Consider the following 14,685-nt stretch of genomic DNA (forward strand, 5'->3'; position numbering starts at 1 on the left):
ACATGTAATGCCATCAGAGATGTTGGCTTGCACAAATGCAAGTTGATAACACTAATGCCAAAAAACAGGCCTGTTTTTAACCAACAACTTTATATAAAATTCAATAACTTGATAGTTAAAAAGCCATAAAGGTCTTATGAAGGTTTATGACCATATGACCAAGGTTTATGATTATTAAGGTTTATGAGCTGTAACATAACAGTGGATAAAAGTGTCAATTGCTTTTTTATTGTACTGTAACCTCTAGGTAGTAACTGTGAATAAGCTCAAATATTAGTTAAATTCTACATTTAGATCCAGACTGCTTTCAGAAACACAAATGCCTTTATATAAAAGAAATGACACTTGACACAAAGTCTAAATCAAATGCAACAAAACAAATTGTGTGTAATGAGATTTTGGACCAATGAGATTTCACCTTGAGTGGGTCTACCCAACACCACAAAAATAGAAGCATTACAAGGTTTGTACAGATTAATGTGTGACTTCTGAGACTATGCAAGCACTTACGTAAGTAAAGCTAATCATCAGTGAATCATTTATAATACTCTTTCCATAATCCTCAATTTATGTTCTGTGTTTGTGTCCTACCCTTGCTGATGGCATAGTCCTGCATGTTTGTCCACAGGCTGTGTGTGGGCTCTTTAGTTGATCCAAGGGCCAAATCGACCAGCACACTCATGTCAGCATGCAACTGACAGTCAAACGGTCTTTGCTCCTCATTTCCACACAGAGCCACCTCCAGCAGAGAGCTTATACAAGCATCTGAAACACATAAACACATGTTCAGCTTTGACATCAACATGAAACGGCATTCACAGCCTTTATATAATACTTCCATAAGCCAAATTTCAAAATGAAACAGGAGGACATTTAATGATAAAAGTAAATTCAGTGTGTGTGCATACCAAGCTGGGGTATATCAGTCTCTAGGCCATTACTGAAAAGTGGTGTTTTGAGCCAGTGGGCAGTGTGCTGCTCCTCTGGTGAGGGTGGGGCTCCCTGAAGCATTCCTCCAAGACAACGTCCCACCAGCAGCGCTACGGTACGCTCCAGATCTACCAACCACACCCAGAACTGCGCCGGTCCTGACACGCACACCGGATCAACTAGATCTGGAGAGCCTACAGGAAGACAGGGAAGGAAAATGTTGTAAATATAAGATTTGTGAGTGAAAGAAAAATAGTAGGAGGTTAAGAATGTCAAGTTGTAGATTAAACCGGTTTAAGAATTGGGTCATTCCATCTGCAATCAAGCTATTAAACAACACTAAGTAAGTGCGTTATGTGTTGTGTGACTTATGTGATGCAGTGGCTGTATTTTTTTTAGCCCAATAGAAATTTCACTCTGGGACAATAAAGTACACTTTAACCTTAGCACAGATTAAAGCTAAAGAAGTTCAAAACAAATGAGAGATGAGCGGCTCTTGAGTGATGAGTGGTTCTCAAAGGGCCTGTTTACACCTGGTCACTTCATGCTTTATCACTTCATCTGATCGTAAAAATACCAGGTGTAAATCCCCTCCGAAATGCATTCGAGACGGATTTAAATCCGATCACTCAAACCACTTCTAAATGGAACAGGAATCTAAATGCATCTGGTTGTTGAAACCGCATATGTAAATTTTACTCCTCCCAAAAATGCTAAAAAATAAACATGCGAGAGCGTGTTATAGGCTAAATAACATGTTATTGCCAGATATGACAGCGCTACTGCATCACGCATCGCCGCAGATGAGCAGCTGAGTATCTCTTCAGCAAGACAACGCACAAACTGCCGCAAATGAAACTGAAAGTAAGCTGATTGATTAGCTGATGATCAATAAAATGCAGCTCATATTTGTTGCTTTTGGTGATGTGAATTTCATTAAATCTGCATATAGCGTGGGAATTGAAAATTGGATTTATATTTGTTTTGCGGAGACACATTTATGTGGCCCAGTGTATGAAGTGACCAGGTGTAAACAGGCCCAAAAAGAGGGTCCAGGGCCCACTAAGAGGCCTCAGCGAAACTCTCAAGGGGCATACAAGACTGCTTAAAATTATTTAAATGTACACACATATATGTTAATTCTAAACAAAATAATCCATCTACCATATCTATACATATACAGGTATTTTCTATCAAACATTATCTATCTATTAAAATCTTTTAAATGTTTTGGACAAGTGGATATTAGTGATAGATGACAAATCGGCCCCAATGTAATTTAAACCTACAACCAGCTATTACTTTGCACTGATGCACACATTGATTCTTGACAATTTCAAGACAGTGAATGTGACTGACCATGTAGCGGCCACTGCAGCTCCTGTTCCTCAAGATGTGTGGCGGCAGGCAGGAGTCTGTTGAGACGGTCCAGTGGGGGAAGCAGGTCCAAAAGGTAGCTGAGCAGTGGCCGTGCCACCCAAACAGGCAATAACAGCAAGGATGTCACAATTTGACACAGCATGCTGCCTGCTGCAGACATGTAGATCACATCTACCAAATCCAAACACAGGCAAAATTAGCACGTCCATTTGCATATAGTTATGAGCGCATTTAGCAAAACCGTGTGTACTGAATATACCTCGTAGCTTCTCACGCACACTGCCGTTTCCAGAGCTTTCTCTCAAAAGTGTTGCAGAGCGATTATAGATATCTGTGGCGTGAGGCAATAATAACTGCAGGTGTTTATGGAGGAGCGCAACACTACTGGAGCCCTGAAAAAAAAGATTCACATACAAAAGAAAGTCAGACTATTCTGACCAAAAAAAAAAAAAAAAGGCCTATTTGAGATTGAGATTCATGTTTGTTCATGATATACATTTAGTTGCGCAAGTACCTCTGTAACACAGTTGATATGGCAATAGGCCAGTAGTTGCTTCTGTAAAGAGCAGAGCAGTTCATGGAGGTGAGCTGGTTGGCTGCTATCAGATGAAGATGTTCCTTGCAAGATCTTATCACTGTTCTTCTCCAGTTCTCCAAACGCCTGGTCCTGTGAGATTAACACACACAAGCACACAGGATGTTGTTGAAGATTGTACAAAAGAGCAGGTTGGACCACAGTTGAGAAGATGATCTTCAGTGAATATCAGAGGTTGCATTTACGCCGCAAGTGTAATACACAGATACGATATTGTGACACATATCCAATTTATCGTCTTGAATCAGTTTACATTCACAAACAGGACACTGTTTACATTTTTACAGACAAGACAAGATCCATTTGGCAGACAAGAGTACTGGCTGAATCTCTCCAAATATGATTTACAGTTTTACATGCCCTTGTTCTATAAAAAAAAAAAAAAAAAACGGTTGACATTAAACACAGCAACAACAAAAAAACATTTTTTCCAAATATGTGTATATCAGTTTGCATATTCGGTATATGTACCGCAAAATGCATTTCTATTTAGTTGTCTTTGTAGGTTGCATGCAAAAACAGGCAAGTGTATTGATTCAGGAACAAATGACTCTTACCGTATGAGCTGGTTTGTTTAATGAATCATTAAAAAGACTTAAAAATAGTAACTGGTTTGAATTAGTCTGGTGAATCCTTTACTGTATGAACTCACTGAATCCATGCGAGTGGCCACTGAATCAACATCTCAGTCACTTTCTAAACGGCATTATTAATTTCAGTGATGCCGGTCACAAAAGTTTTGCGTAATAAAAGTTTGTGAAACAAAGTCACCATTATTACTGACTAATTGATCCTATAACAAGATGCATTGAAAGACACACATCTGAAATATTTTGTAATGAATGATAATTTAATATAAACGTGTAAATCAAGATAAGAGCTGCCGATGACTGACCGTGTAAAAGCCCAGGTTCCTGAGTAAAGTTTTCATGAGGATCTCTGCCAAATGTGTGTCAGGATGTGTGTCAGAGTGAGTGCCAGGCACAGAGTCAGAAGGTAGAGCGGGAGGCTCAGAGGCATCTGGAGGACAGCTGTACCCCAGCAGAGATGCCACATGGGTGTGATCCTGCAAACTGGTGAGGATTATATCCAGCTGCATCCTCTGAGGCAGAAAAAGCACACGCATTCATAGGAGTATGACTAACAGACAATTCTTTAAGTTAAGCAACTTAAATTGTTTTTTCTTTTCATACAGGCACACATAAGTACCTGTCCTTTGGAGAGGCTCTCCCAGCGGTCTGGTCCTTGAGGAAGGAGCGAGTGCAGAAGCTCCATTCTCTCTCTCAGAGGAGGCAGCAGCATTGTGGCTCCCACAGAGAGAGTCTCAATGACAGCCTACAAAACGCAACTTATTTTTACTAATCAGAGAAAAACACAGGCCACAGTAAACCATCACAGCAACAAATATGTGGCAAAACACATGTAAACACAGACCTCCTGGATTTCATCAGGCACTGACGCATCCATAAGTCTGAAAAGCAGATTGCGGAGTGGCCGCGCTTGCCGTCCCAAGATACTGGTGGCCACGCCCCCCGCCAGAGCTAGAGCCAGGTGATTGGACAAGAGCCGTAGACATAGTTTCAAGAAGTTATGATGCTCCCTGTTGGCCCAAAAACAAATTTACTCCATAGTGCAAGAAGATATATACTCAATATTTAATAACCTTCAGGATGGTTTAGAAAATCAATTGAAACTTGATCTCAACTAAATCATATCAGCAGCAGTAATTCTCCAGTGATATTAATGCACTTAAAAAACAAGGCAGGCTCCACTCGTCTATGATGGTGGCAGAATACTCACTTGGAAGATGGGAAAGGCAGCGGTGGGATCTCGTTGTTGATGCCATCACAGTATCGTTCCAGAAACGAGCGGAGGTGAGAGAAAGTGCTTTCTTCCAGGTCCACACAGTAGGGCCTATGCCAGGCCACCACCTGCCTTTATACATACACACAAGATCATTAGCATAGATATAGGCAGTGATGGGAGTAATGCATTATAAGTAATGCGAGTTATGCAATCAGATTACTTTTTTTCAAGTAACTAGTAAAGTAACTCATTTTTAATTTCAAAACAAAATATCGGAGTTTCTTTTTCAAAAAAGTAACGCAAGTTACTTTGTTTTCCCATTTATAGACTGACACCTCTCCTGTCCCCATGTTGAGAGAAATCGGAAATAAGGTTGCACTTCCTTAAGCCTGAGCCTTATTCTTTTCAATTTTGGTGTGAAAGGGTCTTTACATTTGCCAAAAACAGAACTTTTTTTTGTTAAAAATCAAACAAGCAAGCCCATCCCAGGTGAGAAAAAGTAAAGCAAAAGTAACGAAATGCATTACTTTCCATAAAAAAGTAACTAAGTAACATAATTAGTTACTTTTTCAGGGAGTAAGGCAATATTGTAACGCATCACTTTTAAAAGTTACTTTCCACAACACTGGATATGGGAATGATGAAAAGTGAGTTAGAAGAAAAAAGAAAAACAGAACACGACAAAGTTTGTTGATTTATTATAGCAAGAAGCTTCTAAGACCTAAAAGGCACAAATAACAAAGTTATGAAATGGTTCAATGAGTTTGCCAACCTGTCTCTTGGGAGGGCAGTCCATGCCAGGCTGTGGGAGGTGCCAGCAGAGATCTGCTGAATGGCCACTCCATCTAAACCAATCACCTTCTTGGGTTTGGTGATGGGGCCGGTGGAATTCCCTTGACCGCACTGACCCATGGAGTTATTACCCCAGGCATACACTTCATTGTCTTTATCAAAAACATCCACATGAAAAAAAATATAAAAGATTACCTGACCATTTTTCCTAATACACGTGAACTGTACATGTTCTGTTTAAGTACACAGCGTCAAAATGTCTGTGACATCATGCGTGAGGCCCCCTCGCTTCACCTTATCTGAGTCTGAGTCAGCACATACCCTTCTGCTACTAATCTGAACCCCCACTATCTCGAACTACAGTTCACACAACCCTTAGTACAGCCCCAAAAAGAAGACTTACATTACTGATTATTAAGTTTACAAAATATGAGAATATATTAAGAGGATCACAAACCTAACACTCTAATGATTTACTGTTATTACACACACACACGAAAGAAAAAAAAAAAATATATATATATAAAAAAGTAAAGAAATATACTAAATAAATAGTATTGTTTTTAAATAATATAAAGTACATAAAAATGAATTAGATCAAACATGTTGCAAAATTCTTGTTGACCAAAGGCTCTCTTTCTGTCATCTTAGCTCAGTCTGAACTAAACATGCCACAGCCTGGCGGGAAGTGAGTTTGGTATTTTAGGGAGAGGGCGAAAAGCAAAATGTTATAATGGCAAGGTGCATTGGTTTTATAACAACAATTTATAGACAAAACGTGTGAATCATTGTGAAATGGAATGCGGCACAATAATCATTTTATCTCAATTATCTTTTCTTAATAATTGTAGGAAGCAAAAGTTGTAATTAATAGAGTTGCTGCACATTTTAAAGGTGCCCTAGAACGTCTTTTCAAAAGATGTAATATAAGTCTAAGGTGTCCCCTGAATGTGTATGTGAAGTTTCAGCTCAAAATACCCCACAGATTTTTTTTTAATAAAATTTTTTAACTGCCTATTTTAGGGCATCATTAACTATGCACCGACTCAGGCTGCGCGGCCCCTTTAAATCTCTCACTCCCTGCCCTCCCGAGCTCTCGACTATAAGTGCAGTTATACAGTGCATAAACAAAGTTCACACAGCTAACATAACCCTCAAATGGATCTTTACAAGATGTTCGTCATTCATACTGCATGCATGCATCGATTCCTGTGAGTATAGCATTTATTTGGATGTTTACATTTGATTCTGAATGAGTTTGAGGCTATATGCTCTGTGGCTAACGGCTAATGCTACACTGTTGGAGAGATTTACAAAGAATGAAGTTGCGTTTATGAATTATACAGACTGCAAGTGTTTAAAAATGAAAATAGCGACGGCTCGTCTCCGCGAATACTGTAAGTAACAATGGTAACTTTAACCACATTTAACAGTACATTAGCAACATGCTAACGAAACATTTAGAAAGACAATTTACAAATATCACTAAAAATATCATGTAATCATGGATCATGTCAGTTATTATCGCTCCATCTGCCATTTTTCGCTATTGTCCTTGCTTGCTTACCTAGTCTAATGATTCAGCTGCGCACATCCAGACGTTAATACTGGCTGCCCTTGTCTAATGCCTTGAACATGGGCTGGCATATGCAAATATTGGGGTCATACATATTAATGATCCCGACTGTTACGTAACAGTCGGTGCTATGTTGAGATTCGCCTGTTTTCCGGAGGTCTTTTAAACAAATGAGATTTATATAAGAAGGAGGAAGCAGTGGAGTTTGAAACTCAACGTATGTCTTTTCCATGTACTGAACACTTGTTATTTAACTATGCAGAGGTAAATGCAGTTTTTGATTCTAGGGCACCTTTAAATCAAACCAGTTTTATGGCGTAAAACTTACAATAGAAGCAGCCTGTTTTGTAGTTGTGTTTGGACTCTTTCGAGATTCAACCATCTTTCCATAGTACCGAATGTCTTGTGTTATAAATTGCACTTTGCTTCATTGCTGTCCTTAGTTGTTGCCAACCATCTCTGAAACCGGTCATTTTCGAGCCATTGGGAGTTAAATTTTGGCTTCCCATTTCGCTCGAATCTGCCTGCTCTCTTTTCCCAAGCAACTCCCCCTCCCCTACTCATCTCTGGGGAAGCCTGCACTGTCATGTACATAAAAAAAGACGTACATAACAGTCAAGCAAGCTGCAACCTGGGTACTAACAAAGACTTGGTGTTACACGTCCTAAAAGCCCACATTTTCTATTGGATTTAAGACCTCTCCTTACAGTTTAAAGCCTAGCAGAAAAAAAATAAAAAAAAATAAAGACTTTTTATGGCCTTAAAATTAGGAGATTCTAATTGCAGACTTTTAAGACTTTTTAATGCCCCACAAGAACACTCCCTGAAAATACATAAAATTCATTAATCATCCAGCCCTATACGGAAACATCTCGTTCTCTTTAGTAATGTTGTTGCACTACCAACCACTTAAGCATACCAGACAGAGCCATTTATTTGAGTACCCAATTCAATGGGTTTGCACAGTGATCCCTTACCATGTGATAAAGCAAGGCAGTGGCTGTCTCCTATGGAGATGTCTACTACTCTGGTTGTGGCAAGTTCCTCGATCAGCTTTGGCCTTAGAGCTGTGGCCTCCGATGAACCACAGCCAAGACACGCACCACAACCCCAAGCGTACACCTGCACAATAAATAAATGGTGTGTTTATTATTAATATTCACTGCATTAGAGTCAATAGAGTCAACATGAACTCAAATTGGCTGGGTTTTTTTTCTTTATAATCTATCATCAAAACACAATAATTTGTGGCTTAGTAATGTGTCATACCTGACCAGTAGAGGTGAGAGCCAGAGATGACTGGCTGCCAGCACATACTTTGCGTATGAACATTCCCTGTAGCGCCTCTACTACCTTGGGTTTATACACACGATTGGTGTCACCATGACCTAGTTTCCCTGAAGATAAATGCCAGCAAGTTCACATTATTATATGTTGACAAAGAAAAGAAGGTAACAAGCCTTCTCAAATGTCTCAAATATCTCTTTGGCAGAACAAGTGGCACAGGTTAACTCAACTCACCATTGTCTCCGCCTCCAAATGACCAGACTGTACGTCCATCTTTAGACAGCGCAATGGTGTGGGAGCTTCCACAGGACACTTCACCCACATTACTGATGTCTTTAACTAGCGTGGGAATGTTCCTACTGTTACTGTCACCATGACCTACAGATGTAGACAAATGTAATCAATGATACACAAACATACATTTTATTTATTTTGCATTTGACCAAAATACAGTAAAAACAGTAATATTGTAAAATACTGTTACAATTCAAAATAACCTCTTTTTATAATATATTTTAAAATGTAATTTATTCCTGTGATGCAAAGCTGAATTTTCAGGATCATTATTCGGCATACATCAGTCTTCAGAGTCACATGATCCTTCAGAAATCATTCTGATATGCTGATTTGGTGCTCAAGAAACATTTCTTATTATCTTTTTTTTTTTTTTTATATGTATAATAATAAATATAACATAATATACGTATTAGACAGTTATATACCTAATCTGCCAAAGTCGCCCTCTCCCCAAGTGTAGAGTTCTCCATCCTCACTGACTGCAGCACTGTGTCTATATCCTGCTGAAACACAAACTACCACCTACAAACACACACACACAAACAAGAAACAGAAAACATTAATCATTTAAACACACAGGTCTGTTCTGAGAGCCCAAAAAGCTCAAATGATGCATAACTGCATGAAATCAGTACCTTTCCTTGTAGAGGGCCCTGTATTAGTTTGGGGTATTTCTGGGTAGAGCTGTTGCCGTGACCCAGTTTGCCATAATCTCCGTCACCCCAGCTGAACACCTCCCCCTCACTGGTGAAGGCTAACGTGTGGCCGTCTGAGCCTTTGGATGATGATACTTTCTTAATGGCACGGTGAGGTTCAAAGGTCAGCTTTTTAAGAGTGGACTGGTTGTTTGAGTCACCCAGTCCCAGGCGACCATAGCTGCCCTTTCCACACGCTCGGACTGAACCATCCGAGGAGATGACGAATGTGCAGTATTGGCCAGCTTCAATCTGAAAGACAGGAGAAGTGGTCATCAAATATCCATTATGGGCATAAAGGAGGACACTAACAGAGTATGAATAGTTAATATGAAGATGCTTTCTACCGTTTGTGCATCGCTGAAGCTGGGAGCTAGTTTGGGCTGGAGGATTTTCTCTTGAGTGCCCTCTACAAGCTGGTGGCTGCTGTTGCTGCCCCACACATAGACCTCACAGGTCTCAGATACCATCGCCGCCTCACCCGCCTGGATGCTGTCTGGACTCGCACAAGTTCTCGAGTAGTCTGAAGCCATGCGACACACCTACAACATCAGGAAACCAATTTGAAACAAATCGAGAGTGTCAAACACATTGCCCATTTCAGTCTGCAGAATGATTGGTATGGCATAAATTCCTAATATTCTATTTTTAGATACAGCAGGGCAGATTTGTTGTGCAGCATGTTACAGATAGCAGCTTAAAGTAGTAGAAACTATCTTTTAATTGTTCACTATGGATTTTTGCACAAACTGGATTTTTGGCTGACAAGTATGTGAGAACAATCGCTCACAGCAATAATGATATCATGGACAGGTAAAAGGAAAATATACAAGTGAATCTCAATTGTTTAAAAGTCTGCACTGAATAATTAACATATGCATTCATACATCAATGTGTTTGACTGAGAAGCAGACCTATAAATAAAATAATGGCAATGTTTGGTTGCAAGTGGCCTATTTCAGCTAAAGTTGCCCTGCCAAGAGCAGTGAGTTCCTTTTTTTTTTTTTATGTTATCAATGTTGTTATTTGATTTAAATTATTCAATTACTACTTTTGGTATGTCAATATAACCTAACGAACTCTGTCATTATTAATATGCATTTACTTTTTAGTTTGTTTTCGGTAGTTTATTCAGTACATGTGCATGCTCTCTTCATGGATGCACCAAGATTTAACAAGTAAAAATTATTGTCCTGCTTAAAGGGATAGTTCACCCAAAAATGAAAATGATCCTATGATTTACTCACCCTCAAGCCATCCTAGGTGTATATGACTATCTTTTTTCAGATGAACACAACCTGAGTTTTAATATTAAAAAAATTATGTATGAGAGGCTAACGCTACTCTCACCTAAGCTAACGCTACTCCTACATTCCACATCATGCAATGGGTCAGAGGTCACCCTTCCGCCGGAACTCGACTTGCATACGGCCGTTGCCGAAAGCCAGTTATTATCATTCATAAAGTTTTAAATATGGATATTTTTCTTACAAACAAAGCATTGCTTCGCTTCAGAAGGCCTTTATTAACCCCCATGAAGTCGTATGGATTACTTTTATGATGGATGGATGCAATGTTTTTGGGATTCAAAATTTTGAGGCCCATTCACTACCATTATAAAAGCTTGGAAAAGCCAGGATTTGTTTTAAATAACTCAGATTGTGTTTGTCTGAAAGAAGATAGTCATATACACAGGATGGCTAGAGGATGAGTAAATCATGGGATAATTTTCATTTTCGGGTGAACTATCCCTTTAAGGTGACGTTTAGTCCAATTCGAAAATGAGTTTGGCTTAGGGGGCATTATAATAATCTAAAATCAATAGTATACAAAAATGCATGTAAGTCAACATGATCCCACAAATCCCCATTTATACATATAATATTGTGGCTAAATTGATTCGAATTCTAAATTGATTTATTTTGGTTCAGATTTCCATGTATTATTATGGTAGCACATTGAGCATTGGTAGCTACCTTTTAAGGATGAGAAAATTAACAGAAAACAACAAGGACTCTTTATTCATGTTGATGAATTACGTCACCAAACATTATAACAACTTCACTCTATTCTAGGTCATAAACAATTGCTCAATTGGACTCTTGAGAACTTAAATAAACTGAATGTGTGGAAAGTCCTTATGAAAGACGTCCTACTTTTCTGACAGAATAAGATTTATAACATTTAAATAGTTTGTTCTTAACCTATTTTATATACAAAGTTCTAAGGCCTCTAAATTATCAACATAAGAATTTACGTATAACTATATTGTATTGTATGTAATATTTAAAACTAAACACTAATTGAACTGAAGCAACTTGGGTAAACTTGATCATCCATACATAATTTAGGGAAATGAGAAAGAGAAATGTTAAAACGTGAGTATCAAATATGATACATCAGGCTTTTAAGGAATGTTTATTTATGCATTCATCCCTGTATTGCATAAATAGCATATTTTGGCTCAGTTTAGGCTGCAGAATAAAACAATTTTTCCCCTCCTTGAGTATGAGCTACATATTCTCCTATATCATACTATATGACTCAAAAGTATAATGTATCAAATATGATACTCAATTTTTTTTTTTTTTTTTTTAAAGTTTAAAAAAACAAAACATTTAGTCTAAAGGTTTAATAAAGGTTCAATAAAAGACTGTATCAAAATACCCACACTGTAATAATAACATTATATCATTGAGTGATTCATGTGTAAAACAAAAACAAAACAAAAAAACATCTCAAATAACATGGCCTCTTCTTGTCTATACAACAAATGTACATAAATATATTTATGAGTATGTTACCTCCTCAAACAAACAGAGTGCCGCCTCATATAGTGAACAGAGTCCATCAGGCGTGCGGGTCGGTTCCCTCCACTGGCTTCGATCAGCAGATGAACCCTATAACACCAGACATCCAGTCATTTAACAATAACCAGGACTATGAAAAACACTTGTGAAAACAGACTGAAGTTAGTATATGAGAGTTTTAGCGAGGACGTACCAGTGAACGTCTCATCTGCATCAGAATGTTCATGAAGCAGTCATATCCCATCAGCCCCTCCTGGCTCTGCTCCAGGCTGCTGACACCGGCCGACGCAGCCAGGGCCATCTCAACCCACTCCAGCAGGTAGCGCAGCGACCCTCGTTGCGCTGCCAAGCCCAGCAGCAGCTCACATGCCAGCCTCCTCCCCACCACATCGGCCCCGGAGTTCCGCATGGTCACCCCTTTCAGAAACGTGGTGACTTGTGCCAGGCAGTCCAAACCCATTGGTGGAATCTTGCTCTCGTTGGCCAAGGAGAGTGGTGGAAGAGAGCCCACCACTTCAATGGCTGTGGTGATGACATCATTGCAGAGATTGATCCCTGGACCGGCCGGAGGAAGCGTCCAGCTTTGCCTGAGCAAGGCAAACAGCAAGCTAAGACCTGTTCGCACGCCCATCTCAATGAGGGCATCTGTACTAGAGCGCGGCCTCTCGTTAACTGCTTGCAAGTCCGCAGAACCCAGAGTATTTTCAGTAGAGTGCTGTTGCTGTTTGACCTTGCCCTTGTCATGGTATTTGCTGGCAAGTGCATAAAAAACCCGCTGCAGGACCAGCAAGCGTTTACGTAGGGCTGTGGCAAAGGGGGAGTCCGAGCACACTGTCTTGGCCAGAGCCAGCTGACTGGCCAGCAGCGCGTCAAGATAATGCTCCTGTTCATCGCTGGACAGACACTCTCGCTCAAAGTCCGGTAGCTGAGGGCCCTTCAAACATAGCACCTGCTGAGGGAGAAGAACCACCTCCTTATTGGCCAGCAGCTTGCCATACAGCAGAGCAACGCCTTCACGGGTGGAGATGGACTCGCTGTCCTCAGCGATCCAGGAGCTGTTGAGATGCTCCAACCATTTAAGTTTTACTGGTGGTATCATCACAGCCATGGTGCCACCTTACACCCTCGCCGTCACATCTGAGAGATAAAGAGGTATAGTGACTCAAGGATTTCCATGTATCAATATCAATATTTTAAACAGATAAGTCAATAACTATTTTTTGCATCATAAATATTTTAAAGAAAGTGAGCGTTAAATGACGGCACAAGTAATCTAAAAGAAAAAATAGGGGAAATGAGCATGCACAAAATTTTTTTTGTTTTGATATATATTATTGACAGTTAAAATGGGCAAGGGTGCATTTAACTGATCAAAAGTGATAGTAAAAATATTTTTAATTTTCCTAAATATTTCTATTACTGATAAATACTTTTCTTTTGAACTTTGACATATAAATACATAGATACATAAACTGATACACATAAAAAATTTACATAAATATACATTTAAAAAAATCGGAGCGCTAAAGTCACATGATTTCAGTAAACGAGGCTTCGTTAAGTTGTATGGGTTTTGAAATTTCAATGGTTCGCGTGACTTTGGCAGTTTGATACACACTCGGAACCACTGATTTGAAACAAAAGATTTGTAAAGCATTGAAGCTTCATGAAGCAGTGTTTTGAAATCGCCCATCACTAGATATTGTTGAATAAAGCCATTATTTTGTTTTTTTGGTGCACAAAAAGTATACTTCTCGCTTCATAACATTAAGGTTGAACCACTGTAGTCACATGAATGTTTTAAATATGTCTTTAGTAGCTTTCTGGGCATTTGAAAGTATTAATTAACATGCTGTCAATGCAGGCCTAGCTGAGCCATCGGATTTTATCAAAAATATCTTAATTTGTGTTCCGAAGATGAACAAAGGTCTTACGGGTGTGGAACGACATGAGGGTGAATAATTAATTGATGACAGAGTTTTCATTTTTGGGTGAACTAACCATTTAAAAAAAATCTTATTGAATGTATATACAATATTGACTGACACAGATAAACTAAAAGCAATCTCTAATATTGGTTGAAAACCAATATGGTACTGATATATCACACATCCCTAAGTGAAACTATTTAAACCTTAACTGTTACACACACACACATTACCATTCCATAACTGAAACAAAACCAGTGCATTTTCTTTAATTGGTATAAAAAGATTAAATAATTCTACCGCTATAAGCCTACCTCATACATTTTTGTATAACCATAACCAAAGATTAATGATGCAAAGTGATGATGAAATATGCATTCATCCTAAAACCAGTTTGATTCAGAGTTACAGACTTCAGAACTAGAAAGTTCATCAAGTGCAGATGACACATACTTGTCAGCTTTCCAATGTTCATAACGATGCCTGGAATCTTTCCAGAAAAATGACAGCCTCTGCGTACTCAGCATGAACACATGTATAAATGCAGGTCTTGAGTCAACCCATTGATTATTAACTTATTTATCTAGTC

The 14,685-nt window shown here is 39.0% G+C and overlaps 1 protein-coding gene across 5 annotated transcripts in view; it reads right to left on the reverse strand.

Moving 5' to 3' along the window:
• The window catches only part of herc1 (HECT and RLD domain containing E3 ubiquitin protein ligase family member 1), a 53,815-nt gene that overhangs the window by 37,613 nt on the left and 1,517 nt on the right, over positions 1 to 14,685 (reverse strand). For all 5 annotated transcript variants that reach the window (XM_048184257.1, XM_048184256.1, XM_048184255.1 and 2 more), the window contains exons 2-19: positions 12,362 to 13,305; positions 12,163 to 12,258; positions 9,706 to 9,900; positions 9,299 to 9,610; positions 9,089 to 9,185; positions 8,601 to 8,744; positions 8,349 to 8,476; positions 8,057 to 8,201; positions 5,484 to 5,655; positions 4,706 to 4,840; positions 4,340 to 4,505; positions 4,115 to 4,240; positions 3,801 to 4,007; positions 2,825 to 2,977; positions 2,570 to 2,702; positions 2,290 to 2,481; positions 909 to 1,124; positions 592 to 765 (exon numbers count right to left, since the gene is read on the reverse strand). In XM_048184257.1, the coding sequence (XP_048040214.1) occupies positions 592 to 765; positions 909 to 1,124; positions 2,290 to 2,481; positions 2,570 to 2,702; positions 2,825 to 2,977; positions 3,801 to 4,007; positions 4,115 to 4,240; positions 4,340 to 4,505; positions 4,706 to 4,840; positions 5,484 to 5,655; positions 8,057 to 8,201; positions 8,349 to 8,476; positions 8,601 to 8,744; positions 9,089 to 9,185; positions 9,299 to 9,610; positions 9,706 to 9,900; positions 12,163 to 12,258; positions 12,362 to 13,276 (3,706 nt within the window). In that variant the 5' untranslated portion in view covers positions 13,277 to 13,305. The remainder of the gene's footprint in view (positions 1 to 591; positions 766 to 908; positions 1,125 to 2,289; positions 2,482 to 2,569; positions 2,703 to 2,824; positions 2,978 to 3,800; positions 4,008 to 4,114; positions 4,241 to 4,339; positions 4,506 to 4,705; positions 4,841 to 5,483; positions 5,656 to 8,056; positions 8,202 to 8,348; positions 8,477 to 8,600; positions 8,745 to 9,088; positions 9,186 to 9,298; positions 9,611 to 9,705; positions 9,901 to 12,162; positions 12,259 to 12,361; positions 13,306 to 14,685) is intronic.

This window comes from Megalobrama amblycephala, linkage group LG3 (genome assembly GCF_018812025.1).
Source record: "Megalobrama amblycephala isolate DHTTF-2021 linkage group LG3, ASM1881202v1, whole genome shotgun sequence".
Lineage (NCBI taxonomy): Eukaryota > Metazoa > Chordata > Actinopteri > Cypriniformes > Xenocyprididae > Megalobrama > Megalobrama amblycephala.